Source organism: Eublepharis macularius, chromosome 15, assembly GCF_028583425.1.
Source record: "Eublepharis macularius isolate TG4126 chromosome 15, MPM_Emac_v1.0, whole genome shotgun sequence".
Classification (NCBI taxonomy): domain Eukaryota; kingdom Metazoa; phylum Chordata; class Lepidosauria; order Squamata; family Eublepharidae; genus Eublepharis; species Eublepharis macularius.
Window position 1 is genome coordinate 38,117,404 of NC_072804.1, and position 22,481 is coordinate 38,139,884.

General features: G+C 46.5%; 2 protein-coding genes across 3 annotated transcripts in view; one reads left to right on the forward strand and one right to left on the reverse strand.

Moving 5' to 3' along the window:
- The window catches only part of BMP8A (bone morphogenetic protein 8a), a 30,550-nt gene extending 28,284 nt beyond the window's left edge, over window positions 1-2,266 (forward strand). The window contains exon 8 of the mRNA XM_054998879.1: window positions 187-2,266. Coding sequence (XP_054854854.1) covers window positions 187-336 — 150 coding nt within the window. The 3' untranslated portion in view covers window positions 337-2,266. The remainder of the gene's footprint in view (window positions 1-186) is intronic.
- A 5,553-nt stretch (window positions 2,267-7,819) lies between these two features.
- On the reverse strand, window positions 7,820-16,916 carry PPIE (peptidylprolyl isomerase E). Of its 2 annotated transcripts, none has more exons than XM_054999957.1 (10): window positions 16,868-16,916; window positions 15,679-15,777; window positions 14,352-14,395; window positions 12,596-12,622; window positions 12,362-12,443; window positions 11,514-11,614; window positions 10,997-11,120; window positions 10,002-10,187; window positions 9,132-9,274; window positions 7,820-8,187 (listed from the first exon to the last, which is right to left on the reverse strand). In XM_054999957.1, exons 1-10 carry the CDS (start codon window positions 16,896-16,898, stop codon window positions 8,119-8,121), a joined length of 906 nt encoding a protein of 301 aa, XP_054855932.1. In that variant the 5' UTR covers window positions 16,899-16,916; the 3' UTR covers window positions 7,820-8,118. The 2 variants fall into 2 exon arrangements, with proteins under 2 accessions (XP_054855932.1, XP_054855934.1); XM_054999959.1 differs by having other exon boundaries at window positions 15,679-15,835.
- Between the last annotated feature and the right edge of the window lie 5,565 nt (window positions 16,917-22,481).

Below are 22,481 nucleotides of genomic sequence, written 5' to 3' on the forward strand. Positions count from 1 at the left end.
ATATTTTTGGGGAAAGTTGAAAAATAATGTGCTTATTCAAACCGGGTGCTTTTTGTATGCGTAAACAAACGCTTCTTTGAAGACTTTTCCATTTCTCTAAAACGGGATTCTGGCAGGGAGGGGCATTTGCATATTTAACCTTTAGACCTGGGCCAGTGCTAACAGAGGGTGCGTGTCCCCCTGCAGGTCCACCTGATGAAGCCGGAGACCGTCCCCAAGGCTTGCTGCGCCCCCACTAAACTCAGCGCCACCTCTGTCCTTTATTACGACAGCAACAACAACGTCATCCTCAAGAAACACCGAAACATGGTGGTGAAGACATGTGGCTGCCTCTGATGCCCTGGGAGACCCGGGAGGGTCACGGGCAAGGTCGAAGTAGTCATGAACTCGTGGGCATCACCTGTTGCCCAAGCTTGTAAGCAGAACTGATGGGACAGGACTGGTCACCTTCCCACTTTCCAGGACTTAATAAACAGGCTGTGGAGCCTGATCGTGGGCTGACGCAGGCGCATGGGCCTTGCTGTGGCTAGAGACTGATGCGTTCCTAGCCTACGCAAACAACAGGCCCCAGCAGAAAAGTTTCTGCCAAGGAAACTAAAACATGGCCTGGCTGCAGACATAGGTATCCTTTTGTCCTCTGTGCCAACATCCCCCCTTACAGATCCTGCGCTATAAATTAAATTAAAAACGAAACTAAATTAAATTTAAACATCTGAAGCGGAAAACCCCATGGAAACTGATACGCTTGCTTTTGCATAAATATGCTCTGTTTGCGTGCTTTATTTTGTACCTAAGATTTTGAGGGTTTTAAAAAATAGAATGCACATTTTTATTTTTTAAAGAACAATGTGGACACTTGGGGAAACCCAAGGAAAAGGATTTACCTGTGGCCACTTTTGTAGATACCCCAGCATGTCTTCAAGTCCCTCTTCAAGCAAGAGGGCCGGAAAGGGGCTTTTGTTCTTTCAAAAAACTGAAATTATAGCAAGATCCCAAGCTTGAATGTGAATAAACTCCCTATGGGCAGAATCTGGCCCTATAAGGTACCCGAACGCTTGAGAACACCTGCACAGGTGATGTCCATTCATGGTAGGCCACATCCTGTTGGCCAGCAGGACAAAGTGCAGGTTGGATGCTGATATCAGTGTAGGATTAATTAGTCGGGCTTCTTGCATTCCAGCCTCCTGCTCATGCGAGGGCTCCGCTGTGCAGGCACAGTTTGCCGCAGAAGTAGAGAGGGGGACACAGCAAGTCCACAAGGAAGGGCTTTACCTGCACTCCTGGCTGAAAGGGTGGTTCTTCCAATGGACAGAGTATTGCTGACAGGTGGAACAAAAATAACCCATCCTGCACATTAACACCTTAGGGGCCAGGCTTAGAGAAGGGTTGCATCTCTATCTGGTTAATCACATCCTGTATGATATGCCCCCCCACACCATTTTTTTGTTGACTGCAGTTGGAACAAAGGAATTGGAACAAGGCAAGTGGCAGTTTGAGTGAGTAGCTGTTGGTAGCCACCTATGGAGTGCTGGCCCAAATCATTGGGCACAAAGCACGCCTTTCTTGCAAGCAGCCTTTTCCCATACAGGGATGGCTGATGCAAATGAACTAGCTTTACAAATATTCATCAGGAGACCATTGTTTGCAAATATTCTATCAATAAAGCTGATTTGCATGCTGGAGGGTGGGGTGGGGTGGGAAATCAGTGCCACCCTTCCAAAGAGAGCCAAACCTTGAACTTCTCTCCTTTTCTGGATTATAGAGGATCATTTGTGGGCTGCTTCACATATTACATTTTGAATTCGACAAAATATCAATTCACCTTGCGTTCTCCCCAAGAAGCAGGGTTGCCAACCTACAGGTGAGGCCTGAAGAACCCCCAAATTACAATTGATCTCCAGGCTACAGAGATCAGATCGCTTGGAGGGAAAGGTAGCATTAGAGGGTGGACTGTATAGCATTATACCCAACTGGTTCCACCCTCAAATTTCCAGGATTTTCCCAACCTGAAGTTGGCAACCCTAGGAACCACGCTTGGGCAGTTGCTTCGTGAGCACTCATGTCACGCCTCTCCCAGCTTTGCCACTGTGTAATGTGTGAATGGCGCCCTGCTGGCCCTGTCGCAACATCCAGCAGCTGCAACTCATAAACGGGGAGTGGGTTACAGGGGCATGGGCTCATTCCCTGAACGGGTGGTGTTATTTGTCATTACAAAGCAGTCCTTGATTTTGTTGTACTGTTGCTCAAATAAAATCCCAGAACAATGCTGTCTGCTTAGAACTGACCCCTGCTTAAATTAGACAGATACTTGCTTCCAACAGAATTGTGTTATACTGTGATGTGAGTTTTGTGGCAGCTACCAGCTGAGCCCTGTGGGCCTCTTAAATAGGTCAAGTTGTGAAGTAGTGCTGCAAAGGATTACAGCCATGCTATTCCACCACCTGCAGCACCCAGTTCTTTTCCTAGCAGGCAGGCCCGTATTTTCTACCCCCTCATAATGGGCCACAAGCACTGAATTGGGCCAAACAAATCAGATGCCAAAGAGAAAAAACAGTGGCCCAAAGGACAAACTGCCAGGAACATGAGCAAGACTGGGTGAGGGATGGTCCACCCCCTCTCCGCCGTCTTCTTGGTCATCCAACTCTGAGAGGAAGAAGGTTGTAAAAGTCCCTGTTTCCTGTTCCGACTCTCATGGAACTTCCTGCCCCCAAGGTCTGAATTTGCAGAGAAGAATCCCACCCTTCTCCCAGAAACCACGTATGGAAAAAGAGGGCAAAATCAGTCCATCAGGCAGCTGGCTTAGGGGACATAGCAGAGGTGGATCTTAGCCTGACTTCAGAGGGAACTACTTCACCTGGAAGTCCAAATTCCCATCTCTGGAAACACCCCAGAATGTCCCCCCCTACAGAGCAGTCTGGCAGCACCTCCTGTTTTATCTGCCTCCTTCTAAGCGGTCTCCCTGTAGGCTGCTTTCAGAGGAACACACAAAGAAATGGCATTAGGCAATTCTGCGGTGGGGGTAACTTAGAAGTGTGTGCAAAGCAAAGTTCACATTGCTCGCTCTCAGTTTGTGCCTTGGCCTCAGGGCTTAGCTTGCAAATTCTCCTGAGCTGTAGAATGCAGGTGTGTTATTTAGGAGTGGAGGCACCTGCTGATTTAAGGGCTTCTCTGCTGTTTGACCAGAAGTGCTTTTGCATATCAGCCTTCTCCTTCCCAATGAGTAACAAAAAGCTGCCCCACCCCAGGGCCCCCAGCTGCAGACACTGCATCAATCTTTCCTCAACCACAAACTCACTTGGGAGTTGAGCAAGATTTCGGTCCAGTAGCACCTTAAAGACCCACTAGATTTCCAGGGTATGAGCTTTCGAGAGTCAAAACTTTGACTTTCCATACCCTGGAAATCTAACAGGTCTTTAAGGTGCTACCAGACCCAAATCTTGCTCTTCTACTACAGACCAACATGGCTACCCACTTGAAATTCACTAGGTTGTTGTAAGCGATATGCTGTAGCCGCAATTCTTCTCCCCACCGCCGGAATATGTTAATAAGATGAACACTTTAGAAGTAGCTCAGGATGGGTAGCCATGTTAGACTGTCTGTAGCAGTAGAAAAGAGCAAGTGTCCAGCAGCACCTATAAGACTAACAAAATTTGTGATAGGGTATGAGCTTTCTTGAGTCTGAAGTCGGTATGTGAAGAAGTGAGCTCACGAAAGCTCATACCCTACCACAAATTTTGTTAAGTCTTATAGGTGCTGCTGGACTCTTGCTCTTTTCTACTACTTTAGAAGTACATTCTGATTTCCCCCCTCCAGACTAAAAGCACTCCCCTGCTTTTTAAACAAGGAAATTGTGAAAGGCCATAACCCTCCTTTCCCGGAGCACTATGATCTGTCTGAATACCACATGTTATTTTATGGTATATCTAAACCCCTTGAACATCTTTGGAGGAAAAGCAGCTAAAAAGCACTTAAATAAATAAAAACAAGTTTCCCAAGTTCTAACTTGAAAGATTTTCATACCAGAGTTTTAAGGCAATGTGAGTTGCTTTTCCCGGCAGCTGCCATTCCCAACTGCATCTTTATAATCTGAAAAGCTTTGTAGAGATGCCCAGAGTGTGGTCACTTGCAGGCTCATCACTCAGACGCAGGGGCTGGATTTCCAGAGAGGCTGGCTGAACCAGAAGCCCTTTCCTGCAGGACTCTGCACTCACACAGGGTCAACTGAGCTGCCACCCGTTCAAGCAGCGATATGATGCCACGTAAGTACTTTTTGCAGAGACGGCGTCAGCGGCCCACTTTCAACAAGATGCCATGCAAGTGACAAGCCACCCGCCCCCCCAAGCAGCCAGCCACCTGTTTAAATCATGCTTGTCAGTTTTGGGTGCCAGGACACTGCCTTTCCAATGGCTTTATGAAAGCAGCAGCCAGGGGTCATTTCGTAGAAAAAGAGCGGTAGGAACTTATTAGCATAACTCATTAGTGTATGCCACACCCCTTGCTATCACCGTTAGTGTGTCATTAGCATAACTGATTTGCATATGCCACACCCCTTGACATCACCTATCCTGGCTGTTTTGGACCCAATCCTGGCCATTCAGGCCAAAATTGGGCCCAAAATGGCAAAAAGGGGCTGAAAATGGCTGAAAAGGTACCCAAAATGGTTAGGATCGGGCCACTGCTGAGTGAGAGAGTGATTCATCACCTGTCAGAGGCCCAATCTGGGCAGTTTCTGCCCCAATCCAGGCTGAAACAGGCCCAAAATGGCCACGAGTCAGGTGGGTGGGGCCACCTGTCATGTGACCTCTTTGGGAAACTGCTGGAACTGCGTTCCTGTGCGTTCCCCCTCGAAATGAGCCCTGGCAGCAGCCATTCCTTAAGTTGAACAAGTGCTGCGGACTTCAAAAGGATGCCCATAAGACCGACCGACAATCTCACACAGGAGGATGGGTTCACAGCACTGCATCAACCTGTGGAGAGGATGAATGTCTACGTTCCCTCCCCCTTGCTTTGTGACATAAGGTCCTGCCACAAATACAGCTCCAACCGCTTACTCCTAATCAAGGAATAACCAGATAAGGCAAGATCGGGAGAGGTCTCAGTCACCCTCTTTACAGCAACCCTTCTATCCATCCCCCCCATAGGAACGATTTGCATGTCTCCTTTTAAAACAAGCTTCTCTGACTCCCCTGCACAGCATGTTGACAACCAGAGGGGTTTCTTGTGCCCTTCCTACACACAACCCAGAACCATTTTGCAACGCTTGCACCCTCACCGCTGAATAATTGCACTTGACTCCTCCCTCTAAATGGCCATGGGCATCCTCAGTGCAGAGGGGTACTTGGTGGGTCCACATCTGCTCTCCCAAACGTCTGTCGGGCAGAAGATTGTGCTAAAGCATCAGTGTTTCCAGCCCTCATCGGCTTGTCTTCCTGCATCTCCTCTTCCCATCCAGCTGAAAAGCCTATTCCCTCCTTTCCCCCAGCAATTAGATATACAGTACCACCCAGGCCTGCAGCTTTGTGTCCTCGTTTCATCCCTTTTGGTGCCAGTTCTCATGGAAGCTTTGCTAAGATGACAGCAGAACCCTGCTGGGGCAGAACAAATGGTTCCTCAAGCCCAACACTTGCCTTCCAATACAAAGCATCTGGAATCTCACAAGCAGGGCCCTAAAGGCAACAGGCTTACCCCAGCAGCAGACCTTCAAAGGTACACTGCCTCTGGACATGGAGGTTCTGTTTTTAGTGCTTTGTGGTAGACCCTGATCTTGACTCATTCTTCTTCAAAGGCCACTTATGCTGGAGGCAATGTAACATCCTGTGGGAAAAGATTCCCATGGACACATCCTCTGGTTTTCCAGACATGGATTGTCTATAGGCTTTTGTGGGTCTGGATCTCATTACGGAGGAGGTGAAATGGCATGTCTGTGTTTTGGCTGCTCAGTTTTGTTGCCCCCTGGAGGATCTTGCCAATATGAAAAAAAAATGGTTTCTAAAAGATCCAACAGCATTTCCCTCAATGAGTTTGCTGGGACAGCTTCCACCTGTTGGGGACAGGAAGCAGGCCCTGTGGCACGTCATGACGTGGCCAATGGAACTTGCCGGTGGCACTACACAGCCCTAACATAATGGCTGCATTCAGACATCGCTCTAAGTTGCCATTAATTTCCAATTTGCCATGGTGGACACAAATGCTCCCCTCACCCCTGGTTAGGGTTCTCCTGAAATTACAACTGATCCCCAGACTACAGAAACCAATTCCTCCGGAGGAAACAGCAGCTCCAGAGGTCCAGAGGAGTTAGCCGTGTTAAGTCTGCAGTAGCAAAATCGAAAAGAGTCCAGTTGCACCTTTAAGACTAACCAATTTTACTGTAGCATAAGCTTTCGAGAATCACAGTTCTCTTCGTCAGATGCGGAGTCCAGATGCAGAGTCCAGTAGTACGCATCTGATGAAGAGAACTGTGATTCTCGAAAGCTTATGCTACAGTAAAGTTGGTTAGTCTTAAAGGTGTGACTGGACTCTTTTCGATTCAACTTCAGAGGGTGGACACTGTGGCATCACATCCCTGTTGAGCTCCTCTCCCTTTCCAGGCAATGTCCCCCAAATCTCTCAGAATCTCCCAAGTCAAAATTAGCAACCGTACCCCTTCACCTGTCTTCTCAAAGTGAAAAAAAACCCTTCCAGTTGCCCAGGATGTCCTAATGGAGGCACCAGGAAAAACTGGCTTGTCCCATAAAGCTGAATTTTAACTCCCGGTTTAAGATCCCACATTGCAGGGATGGAGTCGGAGGACAACTCCAGTTTGTCCAGATGCTGGTATTCAGACATCACTGGCAACTAGAGATGGATTTCAATCTCTGAAGGGGGGGGTGGTTGGGGGTGCACACAGAACAAGCCATACCTGTGTCCAGCGAGTTTAACTACAGACAGGCAAGATGCCCAAAAGCAGCAGACAAGTTTGAGTGTGGCACGGATGCAAAGACAGAGGCTGGATGAAGGCTGGATACTGAAACGTGGTCAAGAACTGCAGCTGAATAGCTAAAGGATGCTCCCCCAGCCAGGATGCTAAATTATGGTTGAAGCGGGTGGTATTAAACATGGCGCTGCAGTGAGCAAACTGTGGTTGGAGCAATTTTTTTAGCCTCCCCCCCTTGCAATAAGAAAAGCAGGTCTTGCCAAGCAGTCTCCCTAGATGTGTCTTCCAGGATGCCAAAGTTTCACTCTTATGTCTGGGATCTTAGTGAGTAGTTTAAATTTTTGAAAAACATCTGTAAAGAGGATTTCTAGGAGATCTAGTAAGAGAAAAATAGGAAAGGCACCCATATGGGGTCAGGCTTTCCCCCCCATCAGAGCTAACTACAAGACAGAGGGCCTGAATTCTACTGAGGAAGTGCCCAGGGAGAAAAGACCTAAACTTCTTTTCTCCAGTAGCCCTAACCCAAATCCCCAACCCCATTCCAGGCTGCTGATTTTAACTACGTATCAGAAGAGCCATTCCAAGGGCCAACGTACAGTTTGGCCCTTAGATCAAGGTTCTGGGAAAAGCCACAGCTGGCCTCAACTGGTCATCCAGTTCAGCAATCTGCCCTGAGGCCTGTGGTCACAGTCCCAGGGCATCCTGTCAAGAACAGATGCTCGATCAACCCTTTCTGGAAAAGACGCGCCATGACAGCCCAGGTTTGGCTAGGAACTTCTAATCCTAACCTAAAGCACACACTCCATGCAGTTTAAAACCACCGTTAACATAAAAGACACTAGATCAACCCGGCTGATCACTGATCACTTGACAAGATAGAGGCAAACAGGAAGAATGAAAAGCCAGTTTAAAAAGATTATCTACAATTTATTTTATGTGCAGGTTAGTTCTGTACAAAACACAGCGCTGTAGAATTGGCTGTTCTGAATAAGAACACTAAACAAAAATTTCTACAAGCACATGAATATTTACATGGGGGGGGAGGGGTTGGTCCAAGCACCCTCCTGAGGAGTAAAAACAGCCTCAGTTTTGCACTCGTGTTGTGCGAAGAGCTCCAAGAAGCTGCCTAGGCCAATGGCAGAAGGGACAGTTTTTCTTTTTCCATCTGTTCTTTCCAGCTAGTTTTTTTTCCCTTACACAATTATTCACACATATTCACCACAGTCTGAGATGATCACTTTTTGCTTTGGTTTTCCATCTTTACTTCCTTGAGCCTTTATAAAGGAAAGAGAGAGGGAAGAAGACATAGTCAACTCTCCAAGAGAAGGAAGAAATATCCCAAGAGAGAGCTCAAGGCAACCGTGTACTTTGTTCAGTGACTATCCTAGCCGTTAATTATATTGTATTTTCATCTGCACTGTGTAATCTGCTTTGGATCTCAGTGAGAAAGGCAGAACAACAACAACAACATACAGAACTGCAAAAGACGGCGCTACTTGGAACAGCGTACCTATTACACCAATATCTGGTTGATACTTAGGTCTCCGGCAGAAACTTGCATCAGCTTAGCAAGGCCAATCAATAATAACATGTGACCTCTGTTTATTGTTGATTGTGTTTCAGATAATGATGATGATGATGATGATAATAGGGTTTTGAAGGCAAGAGATGTGCTTTGCCATTGCCTGCCTCTGTGTAACAATCCTGCAATTCCTTGGTCTCCCATTCAAGTACTAACTAGGGCTGACTCTGCTTTGCTTCCAAGAACTGGAGAGATTGGGCTAGCCTGGGCCATCCAGGTCTCAGCAAGAGACGGAGTTACGAGTCATGAAATCTGTCAAACCCATTTGTACTCTGCCCTTCCTACAAAGGGTGGCAAGCTTGGCTTTCTCTTCTGCCATTTTATCCTCCCAAAATCTCTGTAAGGTAGGTTAAGCCGAGAGAGTGCTGCAGGATTGATATCATCCAGCACACTTCATGGGAGAGTGGGATCCTGGTGTGATACTCTAAACACTACACTATGCTGGCTCTCCTGTTTGAACCTTGCCTCTGCCAAGAACTCTTGAACCTGAGCTCCGCATCTGCAATATGGGGCTGCTACTAACCTACCGAACAAGTTTGTTGTAAGGACAGCAACAAGATAATTTGAGCGAAATGCTTTAAATGCTTGAATGTGAAGCGTCATCATGATCGAAAGCAGCTTCTGTAGAAACCTTACCTCAATCTGCCGCATCACATCCATCCCTTCTGTGACCTCTCCAAACACAACATGTTTCCCATCCAGCCAATCGGTCTTATCACAAGTGATGAAGAACTGAGATCCGTTGGTGTTGGGGCCAGAATTGGCCATGGACAGCATGCCTATAACACAGACACCCCTTTAAGGATTTTCCAACATCTGGAATTCAAATCTTTTGTTCTTTACAGTCCCTTGAGAAAAGGGAAACAGCTGAGAAGACAAGAGCAGGGGTCTCCTATGTGAAGACATGTGGTGCCATGGTGCCAGCAAATGCTTTTCCTGATGCCTGCCAAGTATTTTTAGGAAGTGGGCAGGGTTTTTGCCTAGCAGGGCTTCTGACTGGCCATTGGAGGTCTAATTGGGTTTGCAGACCCTTAAAAACATTGCTTCAGCAGTAGCTCCCTTGCAGCACAAGGATTTTCACTGGGTGACTAAAGGTAAGCTGTGTGTATGCAAGGAAATATTTTTAAACAATATGTTCATTTTTAAAGGCATCTTGTTAAACAGAGTTTCTATCTGAAAGGCTGAAGGGTTACTATTCAAGTTAGACATAACCTCATTCCCTGACATTTTGTGGTCGTTTCCACATCTTGTGGCAGCCATTTTCTGCTTGGCTCTACCTTCTGTGGCAGCCATTTTGTAGTTGCGCCCACGACCTCATGTCAGAATTCCAAAAGGCATCGCAGGCTCAAAAAGGCTGTGGACAATAACCCTCACAGGAACCACCATGGTATGGGGCACGCTCTGACTTGGTGTGGGGTTTGGCCTAACTGCCTGCAATTTGACCCAACTCTGAGCTCAACAATTGCCCAGCCCCTCTGAAACTCTTTCAATGCAGAACAATCTTACCTGGCCCCACATGTTTCAGAATGAAGTTTTCATCATCAAATTTCTTCCCATAGATGGATTTCCCCCCTGTGCCGTTGTGGTGAGTGAAGTCACCAGCTTGGCACATGAACTGGGGGATCACACGATGAAAGCTGCTCCCTTTGAAGCCAAATCCCTTCTCATGCGTGCACAGACAGCGGAAGTTCTCTGCAGGTTCAGGAGATGAGAGGAACAGCATTAAGAGCCCAGAGGAAAGCAGTGGGGAAGGCAGCAAACTGAGTATTCTATGGGTACCGCCAGTGCGGAGATACTTGAGCTGAGATAGCCACTTTTTAATGCTTCAGGACAGTTCTTCCATATTAGGTTTTTCCCAGACAGAAAAAGACAGAAGAACAGTTATAAAATCTACTGACTAGGTTCTCTTCAGAGAACAGAGTGAAAAAGGATGCCACAAAAACGAAGAGCTCATCTGAGCTGTGATCACAACAAATTCAAATCTACATTCTGCTTGCAGCAGGATCATCAATGGAGCTGATCAATCCTGTTCGGGGGAAGTAGGCAAAGGTTTTGCTATCAGGGAATCGATTATCCAGAACGCACACTTAACTGTCATTGCTTCTTCCCCATAGCTACCATATACCTGAATCTTAAGGCATGCACACTCTGCATTCCCGCCTCTCCAGCCAGCCTCTGATGGGCTCCTAATGGCTGATACCATCAGCTTATGTCATCCTATGGGACCTCCTCCAGTTCTGCTGGAGGGCTCTTAGGTAGTTGGCCCACTTGTCTGTTTATTGCATTGGACTTAGCTTGAGTAGCATTGGACTTAGTTTGAGTATCTAGCCCAGCTTCAGTACCCAGCCCACTTACCATAAATGCTGGATAAAAAAGCTTTGACTGCATTTTAATTACTTCCAGCACTGTAACATTACGATATTGTGCGTGTGCACATGTGTACCACTAGGTCTGTGCAGACTGGATGGAATTTCACCAGGTCAAAAGAAGTCCATTCTTACCTGTGGTCATGGGTACAATATCCGATCTTAAGAGCATGTTTATGCGGCCAGCAGGTTTATTTCCAATCTTGATGTCCATGTAAACCTGAGGGTTAGCCCTTGATTTCTTGGCTGGAGGCTCACCCTAGGTGAAAGAAAACAGAGCTTCCATGGTAAATGCACACCTGAGCCAGGGTAAGTTGCCATAATACCATGTGAAGCATTTGGCACATCCTGAAGAGAGAAGCGTAAATACCACATATTGCCACCATCATTCTTGCTGTGACTACTTCTAGCAGCTCGTTCATGGCTTTAATGCTCATGAAATCCCCCTTAAGAAGGTAGTACGAACATGGAGTACCTTTTTTCTTTTAGTCCTGGGGTGCAAGCTACACAGTCTGGCATACGTTGGTACAGATGGCACAGGCTGACTTTGCAGGATGCGAGGGACTGATGGTGCTAAACCACCCCCAAACTGAAGTCCCAGGTACGCATGCATGCATGCCCCGCCCCCCAGTCAAGGAAGAGTCCCAGATACCTCCTGGGCCTCTGATTTGGCAGGCTCAGCCCCTTCTTCTTCCACATTCTCTTCAAGGGTCTTCCCTGAAAATTTCTTCAGCCAGTCATCATCTGACCAGACTACAAAAGGGAAATAAAAGGAGTTCAGAAAAAAGACAGTAAAAAAATCCCCATCCAAGTAAAACACAACAGTGAGACCTGGAATTCCTTTCTTAGGTACAACTCAAAAACAAAAGTCTTCCAAGATTAAATATGTGCAGAATCACAAGGAAAGCTAAAAAAGAAAATTGCCTGGACTGCAGCATGAATAATCCAGAGAGGTGTGCTTGGCAAGAAACCAACTTCTGAACACATGCTTGTGAGAGAATATGCTACAAACACGGGGACTGACCCACTGGAGTCTTCCTTGGACCAGGGGCCAGACAGACTTGACGGCTTGCACGAGCGCCAGTGTAGTAAGTTGGTGAGAATGTAAGATTAAGTTCTGGGGACCCAGGTTCAAATCCCTGCTCTGCTATGATGCTCACTGGGGGGCCAGTCACTCTTTCTTAGCTTAAACCTACCACGGAGGATTTTTGGAACAACCAAATGGAGGAGGGGAGAATGAGTTATTCCATTTATACCCTGCCTGTCCACTTATATTCTTCTCCTTTCCTCCATTATGTCATCAAAACATTCTTGCGAGGTGCATTAGGCTGAGTGTATGCGAGTGGCCCAAGGTCACCCAGCGAGCTTCCATGGCAAAGTGGGAATTTGAACCTGGGTCTCCCAGATCCTATTCCTGCTCTCTAATCACTAGACCACATTCTGTATGCCACCTTAACCTCCTTGGGTAGCATAAAAAGGTTAGACCATCGTATGACTCACCAGGCCGGGAGGATCCTTCCTTAATTCTCATTGGTTTGGCCAGGTTGACACGAATCGTCCTTCCAAAAAGCTCAGATTCGTTCTGAACAGGAGGAATAAGAAATATGAAACACTGAACTCAATGCCTGTTTCTTTGGCCTGAGCAACTTCTGTCTAGTTCTACTACACGGAGGACAGGGGAACTCAGGCAGGACTTTTGAGCCTTCCACAAACTGGAACAAAAGAGGAACTTACCATATTGTCGATGGCTGCTGCAGCATCCTAAAGAGAAAAAGACAACATGTGGGATTGCTAGGCATGCCCTCACCCAGCTGAGCACAGCTCAGAACTTCCATGCCAAAGGATAACCATTTGCCCCCGGGATGAACTATCAGGAAGATGCTTTGTGTGTGGCCAATAAATTTAAACTGTCAGATTCCCAGGAAGCCAAGATTCCACTGGGGAAAAGAATTCCGACCCTCAAGTCCAACACTTAAATTTTTAAAAGCCACTCAGTGAAGTATGGCAAAGACTGGGCCTCTTAGCCATTGAAGCTAGCTCCAAAAAACATTATAAAGGTTCTGGAACAGGGAGCCACAGAGTTGTCTCCATTTTTCAGGTTAAATAACTTTCCAGTGGATTTATCTCACCCCTAAGTATTTTCCAAGTGAGCTCATTCTAGGAACACAACAGCACAAACATGATGCGTCTATTTCCCATCCAATCTTCAGTGCTGAAGGCACCACCCAGCCAAGAGGATTGTGGCTTTTCCTACAGGTCAATTTCAGCTTCAGTGCTTTTCCCAGAAGACTTGGCTGGTGCTTTTGCATAATACATTTGCTGCTTCCTTTCTCCAACAAATCATAGCCATTCATTGGCATAAACCACCATGATCCTGTTTTATTTAAAGACTGCCCGTGAGTTTCAGCCATTGCATAAACAGTGGCTAAAAAGAACGATACACTCCTGCTTCTAACCAGAGCCACAAAACAGGAGCTACCTGACAGCCTCTGAAACGGCTGCCTTCCGTGAGACATGCTCAAGTCTGGGGGTGGGGGAAAAAGCAGTATCGGCAGAGGTGGAGCATGTCTCCGCAGCATGTCGGCCAACTGCAGACAATCTGTGATAAGCTTCCATTCCCCTGATTTTGGCAAGTCTTTCAGGGTGCAAACCTTTGGCAAACCCATAGCTTGCAGCTCAGAAACAAGAGAAATAACTGGAATGCAACGGCTATGCATAAGATTCCCTAGATTCCTTGTTCAAATTGAGCAACTGACTTATGGAAGCTCCAGACTGATTGATGGATCCAGCCAGCTTTTTCATTCAATTTTGCTCACTGCTCCTCCTTAGCACACCTTTCAACCCACACGATTTTTGACAACGATGGTCTAATAATACCCATTATAAGCTTTTTGGTGGCCAAAGGAGACCTCCTCCTCCCTTTTTTACCAGTGGGAAAGGTGATTCGATCCAACCCTGCATGGCTAACATGGAAACAATTGTGGCCTAGAAGTAAACCAAGGCATTAGGAACGGGAGAGGGTCAGGATTCAGGGATGCTCAAGTTGCACCTTCCTGAACTGAGCAAGGGTTTGGCCTAGATGACCTCCAAGATCCCTTTCAACTCTAACTGTCTGACTCTAATCCATTTGGTTATGAGAGTTTCTACTCAAGTATAATACTGAAGGTGCTGTCTAACATTGCTGGCTTCTGCCCTAACACACGTCCATATAAAGGTTTTAATGCTATCAAACTACCCCAGCAACTGTGAACTTACAACTGGAAAATCCAAGAGAAATTTCCCTGACCTCTAAGCCTTGATAGTGTATTTCCAATGGATCCCTCCATCAAGGGATCCATTGGAAACCAGAACCTGACCTGAGTCAGCATCCTAATCCTGCTCATCCCACCACTAATTCACCAGAAGAATGGGAGGGTGGGGGTGAGGGGAAGGATGAAGAAGGGTAGACTTGGCAGTCCAATTACAGGCTTGCTTTAAGGTTGCTGCTTACCTCAGCCAGCTCAAATTCAATAAAAGCGAAACCACGATGTTTTTCTGCAAAGGGAGACACATACAGGTAACTTGAGCTCCCTATAGCCTTTTCAACACACATGAAAGCACCTGTACTAGAGAGCTATGAAAAGGCCCACATAGTCCATTTAGCAGCCAAGTCCTGCTACAACCTGCTCTAGCTTTTTTTCTTTCTTCCTTTTGTAATTATTAAAACATAATTTATATTATTTTATACAAAAAAAAAGTTCAATCTCAAAGAAAGATCAAATATCTGGCAGATTATAACCAAGCTTTGCATTGAGAAATATTATAGCTTCTTAAAGAAGAAATCCACAAGAATTCTAAGGAAGCTTTTTGGCCATGGTATGATAGTCTTTTATATATAACCTTGTTGCAGTTTTGCATGGTAGTTCCTCCAAGTATCTGATTACATTATGGATTGCTTGCACGCATTTTCAGGGGACCTCAAATTAGGGGAACCATAGCCCAAATTCTTAAGCCAGGTTAATGCAAAACCAAGTTTTAGAGCTGTACTGTCGTATGTATATTGACAGCCCACCCCAAGACAAACAAATGTTTTGTGACAGAAGCTTTCTTGAATCCACTTTTTCCAATACATTGTGTTACTCTCAGTTGGCAAAAATATCTACATAGTATAAAGAATATTAACATGCAAAGCAGCAATGAAAGCAAGATCAGATTAAAAGAATAAACAGCTATCCCGTTGGAATGGGAGATGGCCAGTCCTAACTGACAACGCACTGGTAAAGCAAAATGAATGATCTTAAAACATTTAGAGAAAGAGGATATTACTTCCTGTAGTGCCCATTGAGGGAAATGCTTCACACACCTGAGGAAGAGGAATCTGGCTCATAAAAGCTTCACCTATAACAAATGTATTAGCCTTTAAGATGCCACAAGGTTGAAACCATAAAGTTTCAAATGTACTGAGAGAAAGTAGCTGTCAGGTAGATGAGAAACAAGTATTCCCCAAATGGCCTGTAAGTCTTGGCCTTCCAGGGGAGATAAATGATCTATGAAATGTATCCTGAATGTTTAGAAAGCCAGAGAGCACCCTCAGCAGACTAGCCAGCAGCTGCAGCCTGCATGCCATGCTCCCTTGACCCAGGCTGGTTAAGGTCCCCAGAGCCGGGGCAGCTGGGCTACTGGCAACCTTATGCTGGCAGTGGCTTAGGAATTTAAATATTTGTGACTATTTTCACAGTTCTGTAGAAGTGCTCAGGAGCATGGAATGTTACCTGGGCCACAAAGGGCTCCTCCAAGGAGCAAAGACTTGCCTAACGCAGAATGGAGGCATTGCTCACCTGTCTCATAGTCCAGCGGGATCTGGATATCTGTGATGTCACCAAAAGGAATGAAAGCTGCATGCAGCACCCTCTCGTCCACTTCTTCCGCAAGCCCACCTGCTCACAGAAAACACCTCATGTTTGATGCTCACTATTCATGTGGCCTTAGCAAATGCTTGGAGACAAGGGAAGAAGAATGGGAACACAACTGAAAGTCCCTTATCATTTAAAAAGCCAGGATGCAGAATCTGTACCTCATCTAGCAACATGAACACTTGTCAGGCTCTGCCCTGAGGAGCTTACAAATCAAACTCCACAACACAGAAAGACTGCATCCTTCTTAAGAGCAGCACCTTGGTGGGGTGCAAGAGCTTACGTGCAAGGATTCACGTGCTTGACAGCTTGCTTAGGCCCTCAGCAGCCAAGTTTACACAGTTGGCACACCTGAGGTGCTGAACCCAGGGGAGGGGAGCACTGTGCAGGTGTGCCAACTGGGCAGAGCTTACCTGGCAGCAGCATCTTCAAAGTGGGACTGATCCTCTTCCCACTCCAAAAGCCAAGAGACCAAGGCTGCCCTGGTGGGCCTTTATCACTGGCTTCTCCCCAGACCCTAAAAAGGCGAGGACCGTGAGAAAGCGCCTCCCTCCTTGCCTCCATGGGTCTTCAAGACCCATGAAATACAGGCCAACCTTCAGCCAAGCTGAGAGATGAGCTACAACCTACCCTCGGTCTAGGGTTGCCAGCTCCGGCATGGGAAATTCCTGGAGGTTCTGGGGGTGGCTCCTGGGGAGGGTGGAGTTTAGAGAAGGAATAGACCCCAACAGGGTACAATGTCATAAAGCCCACCCTCCAAAGCAGCCATTTTCTCCGGGGGGTGGGGTTGATCTCCGTCGCCTGTAGTTCCGGGAGATCTCCAACCATCACCTGGAGGTTGGCAAAGCTACCTTTCTCTCTCCTCCTTGAGGAGAACAGGAGGTGCATGCGGCTCCCCCCTCCGTCGTAATACCCTCACCACAGCCCTGAGAGGTAGGCTGGGCTGGCATCAGTCATGGAAACAGCCCGCGCCCTGGGAACCTTCTGACTGCTCAGCCTCCCTCACAGGGTTATTGTCAGGAGACAGCTTCGTGCGCCTTTAGGACTGCCCGCCCGCCTTTGCTCCCTCTCTCCTGGGCTCCGCTGGCCGCTTCCGCACGGCTCCCCTACTCACCCACGTACAAGACCCTCTTGGTGGAGGCCATGCTCCTTTCCCACAAGCGCCCGCGCCGCCCTCTGCCCCGGAAGCTCTTCCTTCCCCGGTACCAGGGGGCACCCACGTGGCGAGCGAGGAGCGCCTTTGCGCGCAGACGGCGCCGTTGCAAACTCTGCCCCGCGCAGGCGGAGCGCCGTTGCTCCGCTCCTCTTGCGCTTCCCAGAACCGTGGCAAGAGGGGCCGCTCAGCGCTTTCCTATGCCCGGGCAAATGTACCTGCAGCTTTCGAAGACCAGAGCGGTGCAGCTGAAGCGGCGGGAGGCATCCGGGAGAGGCTGAAAGGACCTCGGAGTTGTACCATCAGCCCAAGGCCGGGGGTACGCACGGCCCCTTCCTCCCTTAAATGATCCATGTAAAGAAACGGGATAGCTGGAAGCAGCAGTTGCTGGGTGCGGTGCTTTTAAAGCGTCACTTCAGTATTTGCATCAGACAGCTACAGCGTTTACACTTTGCATGGGCAAAAGCATTCGGTTAAAGCAGGATTTTATGGCCGAATTGCAGCAGTTAAGTTACACGATTTCACACGGGGTTATTTATTTATTTATTGAGGTGGACAAATTTTAGTTCACTCCTAGGAGGTACTGGCAAATCTATTCAGGCCAGAGGGAGTTTTCCAGAACAGGAAGTCTAGGCCAGCTGAGTGTAGGGATGGGCCACAAACCTAGCTTTTTCTGGTGCAGTGAGAAGCTCCCCCAATTCCTCTTCGCAGAAGCTGCATTCCCAGATACACCAGATGAATAAGAAGGAGTTGCCAACCTCCAGGTGGTGGCTAGAAATCTACCAGAATTACAACTGATCTCCAGAGGAGAGAGATCAATTCTGGAGAAAATGGCTCAGGGTGGATTCTATTGTCATTGTAACCTGCTGAGGTCCCTCTCCTCCCCAAATCCCACCCTGTCTAGGCTCCATCTGCAAAATCTCCAGGAATTTCCTAACTCGGAACTGGCAACACTAGCAACAGAACATACCTTTGAGATTGGTTTGGCAAGAGGGCTAGCTAGTTTAGGTATGCTCAAGATTTCAACCAAGCACCCAGTGCAATGTTTGATTTTTTTTCTTTGGCCAGCAAGCTAGAAACACGTCAGCTTCACATACCTGAACAGGGCCTTCTGCAGGTACCACACTGCAAATGGCCAAAATCAATAACTGCCTGACCATGCCAGAAACAGCTTCCCTTACTTTCCAGTGTGGTTTGCTGTGTAGTGGTGGTGGGCCACAAGCCTCTGAAATATGCAGAACTAGTGGTGGTTTTCAGTTCCTGGTGCTTTTTCCCAAAAGTATGCTTGGAGAATCAAAATTGGAGTGACCATTCAAAGGTCATGACGACTGTCCCATGAAAGTCATTGGGACTTTCACCCAAGCAGATGATGAACATTGGCTGAGCTCCATGGGAAAAGGGCAGGATAAAGAAGTACTAACAAAATAAGCTTACCAGAATTGTTCAAACATAATAGCCTGCATGTAGCGCTTAGCCTGGAAAGCACAACACTGAACTCAAAATTTGGCTGTACCTGGCAGCATGAACAAACTGATAAAGAACACAGTCTGCTATCAGCTTATGCTCAGGGTTCTCGCACAGCTATGGCTAGTATGTGCAGTCCCAGTGAGGGAGTGTGCAGAGGGCCAATGATGAACTTCTGTGACAGAATGTGCACATATTTGTGTATCTGACCAAAATGCAGTGAGTATGGCCAAGGGAAAAGGTTTTACAGGCCTGGCAATACAGAACATCTGCATTTATACAGAGATTCAGAAAACACCCAGACTGTTACTAAACAGTATTACAAAACTCACAGCAACATGTTTTTTTCCCACATGCTCCAGCCTCATCACCTTTGTGCAATGAGGCAATGTTCATCGCCCTACTCCAGTGAAGACCACAGAAGTCCTGCTTCCACTACCCAGGAAATCTTATCTGTCACATTCTAAAGCTTCTGCAACTCTCACTAATCCTCCTTCAGGGTTCTATTTTTGCACTGAGTAGTTTATTAAAAGCACTGTGACACACTCGCATCAGGATTCTGTTCATAAAATTCAGAGGCTCGGGCAGAGTTTCAGGCCAAACTGCATTCTCAGTGAGTTGAAAGAAGAGAAGCTGATTTTTAACTGGGGAGGGGGAGCCTGAAATTAGCATGAGATCACATGCACTGTTCAGCCAGAATGTATTTGTATTTAGATATTAATGCCTGGTTTTCCTCCCCAATGGGGACTCTATGATTAACAAAATCAAAAAGAGTCCAGTAGCACCTTTAAGACTAACCAATTTTATTATAGCATAAGCTTTCGAGAATCAAGTTCTCTTCGTCAGATGCCTGATCAAAACTGGGCAGATACAGAAGAGGAGGGGGAAAGAGAGGGAAGGAGGGGAGCATAAATCACAAGAAGGCAGAATGCAATTAGCATAGAGGCAATCAAAACATTCCTTTGCTTGGAAATGTAAACATTTCCTTTTGGTGTGCAGTCAGTTTGTAGCAGTGAAGGTATCCAATTCCTATGTAGTATAAGCCTTCGGTAACCACAGCTCTCCCTGCCAGTTGCATCTGACAAAGAGAACTGTGGTCCCCGAAAGCTCACACCAGGCGTCACTGGGCTCCCCCAGATCACGCCTCTGTAAAGAGAATCTGTTACCTGTGGTAATGTGATAACCATTCATAGTCTCTATTCAGTTCCCGCTTGACAGAAGACCTTTCCTTGCCTACAGACAGCCCCCCAATCTTAAACGACTTCTCACTTACAATCATGAATCGGCCAGCAGAGTCACCAGCACAGGTACCAAGCCCTGCAACAGACCCAGATGCCAGCTCTGCCCCTATATCTATCCAGGGAATACAATTACAGGACCCAATGGCATCAACTACACTGTCTCTGGCTCTTACAGCTGCTCATCCTCCAATCTGATATATGCCCTCATGTGCCAACAATGTCCCTCTGCTCTGTACATTGGACAAACCAGCCAACCTCTACGCAAAAGAATAAATGGACACAAATCTGACATTAGAAATGGAAACGTCCAAAAACCAGTGGGAGAACACTTCAATCTACCAGGACATTCCACCAAAGACTTAAAGGTCGCTGTGGTTCAACAGAAACCTTTCAAAAACAAAATCCAACGGGAGGCTGCTGAATTGGAATTCATATGCAAATTTGACTGTCAAGCGGGGACTGAATAGAGACTATGAATGGTTATCACATTACCACAGGTAACAGATTCTCTTTACAGAGGCGTGATCTGGGGGAGCCCAGTGACGCCTGGTGTGAGCTTTCGGGGACCACAGTTCTCTTTGTCAGATGCAACTGGCAGGGAGAGCTGTGGTTACCGAAGGCTTATACTACATAGGAATTGGATACCTTCACTGCTACAAACTGACTGCACACCAAAAGGAAATGTTTACATTTCCAAGCAAAGGAATGTTTTGATTGCCTCTATGCTAATTGCATTCTGCCTTCTTGTGATTTATGCTCCCCTCCTTCCCTCTCTTTCCCCCTCCTCTTCTGTATCTGCCCAGTTTTGATCAGGCATCTGACGAAGAGAACTTGATTCTCGAAAGCTTATGCTATAATAAAATTGGTTAGTCTTAAAGGTGCTACTGGACTCTTTTTGATTTTGCTACTACAGACTAACACGGCTAACTCCTCTGGATCTATGATTAACAGCATTCTCCCCATTTCTATTTTATTGTCACAACCAACCCTGTGAGGCAGGTTAGATTGAGAATGACAGTGGGCTTTCATGGCAGAGTGGGGATTTAAACTTGGGTCTCCCAGATCCTAATCCAGCATGCTAACCACTGGGCGATGCTAGTTCTTAGAATTTCATCTAACCAGAAAGAACCGCACAGGATTTTCCTATATGCTTCTCCCTACGAAATACAGCCAAGAGAAACAGCTGAGATAGCTGTATGTGAATGAGGACAGTCTGGGTAGCAGTAAGTAGCGGGGAAGATGACAAGAAAGCAGGTGGCTAAGGGGTGTGGCAGATGGGCATTCAAGGACTGTTTCCATAAGGCTTCTCAACTCAAACCTTTACCTCAGAATTGGACCTGCCCATCCTAGCTAAGTTGAATGTGTCTCTTTCCTGATATAGAATATTCCAAAACTCAAATCTTCCAACAAAAATGGAGACTCAGGTGCATTCAGGAAGCAGGAAATATAAAGTAACCTTCTGGCTGTTCCTCCAAATACCAATCTTTGTTGATATTTAGCTGCAGTTCAGAAAGAAGGAAATAAATCACTGACCATTTTTTCAACATTTCTGTCACTGCTTTCCAGTGTACAAAACATACACATGAAGTTTGCCCTATAACTAAATCAGAATTATACTGAGTCCATTAGAACCTCAAAGACCAACAAGAGTTCCAAGGTATCTGACAAAGCTTGACTCTTGAAAACTTATACCCTGGAAATCTTGTTTGTCTTTAAGGTACTACTGGACTGGAATCATCCTGCTTACATGTGACAACTACAAAACAGAGAGTAGAGACAGCTACTCTGCCGTTAACCCTCCAAATCTCAATGTCCTTTGAAAGGAGTTTAAAAATTTGGTTGCCTCCCTCAGTTTTCCTGACCATAAAGCTAAACATGACATGGACAAGTGCTACCATCTGCACAGAATGGTCTGAGTGTGTGTTGTGTGTGTGTGTGGGGGGGGGGTGATCCACACAGTCACGCTAATAATAATAATTTATATACTGCCCTTCAGGACAACTTAACACCCACTCAGAGCAGTTTACACTGTGTTGTGCAGCAAGCACTTCCAACGTACAGCATGATAAAAATAAGACCTTGTCTCTCCACCAATGGACATTTGGAACATTTGTTTTATTGTCCTCTTATCACTTTGGCTTGGGATTGGCCTTCAACATTCCAGTGGCTTCAGAATATCTACATGAGCTGACTTCCTTTCTCCAGGACAAACAATATGCTATTACTCAGAACCTTAAAGACTTGATCCAACTGCATATGATGCAGAACTCAATACCTTTACTAAGGGCCAAGCTAGAAGTGACGAATTACACTTGAATGGCGAGCGAACAGACTCACATGTATTCCTCCCTGTTCACTTGCGCTCCACTCGGTATTTATACTGCCCATTACCACATGGCCTCACTGAAGCACACATCGTAGCACACATGCAGGCCACCGTGTCAGCAGGAAAATTTAACTATGCTGAATTCATTGCCACATTATGAACCAGTCATTTGAACCTATCCATGACTAACTCCCTAGAATATCAAGGAAAATGAACTTCAGCTTCAAAGATTTCAAAACACACAAAACAAGATCATACCTCACTCCTTTTAAAACTTTTTGAATGCCCATTTTTCTAGTGCTGTTCTCAAAGTCACAAACGGAAGGCACATGTTTAAGTCCCCGATCATGGAACATGTTACGTATCCTCAGCCTAACACATCTCCAAAGGTCACACGTATAGCAGTTAAGATTAGGATCTAGGACACCAAGGTTTAAATCCTTACTCTGCCATGGACCTTGCTAGGTGACCTTGAACCCGTCATTCTCTTTCTCGGTCCTCACCCAATCACAGGGCTGTTGTCCCGATAAGAGGGGAAAAGAGA

Coding starts and splice junctions, on each gene's coding strand:
- PPIE (XM_054999957.1), bottom strand. CDS start 16,898: ATGGCCTCCACCAAGAGGGTCTTGTACGTGG. Junction 12,444..12,595: donor CAGCAGCCATCGACAATATG/GTAAGTTCCTCT, acceptor CCTCCTGTTCAG/AACGAATCTGAGCTTTTTGG. Junction 9,275..10,001: donor TCTGAAACATGTGGGGCCAG/GTAAGATTGTTC, acceptor TCTGTGTTATAG/GCATGCTGTCCATGGCCAAT.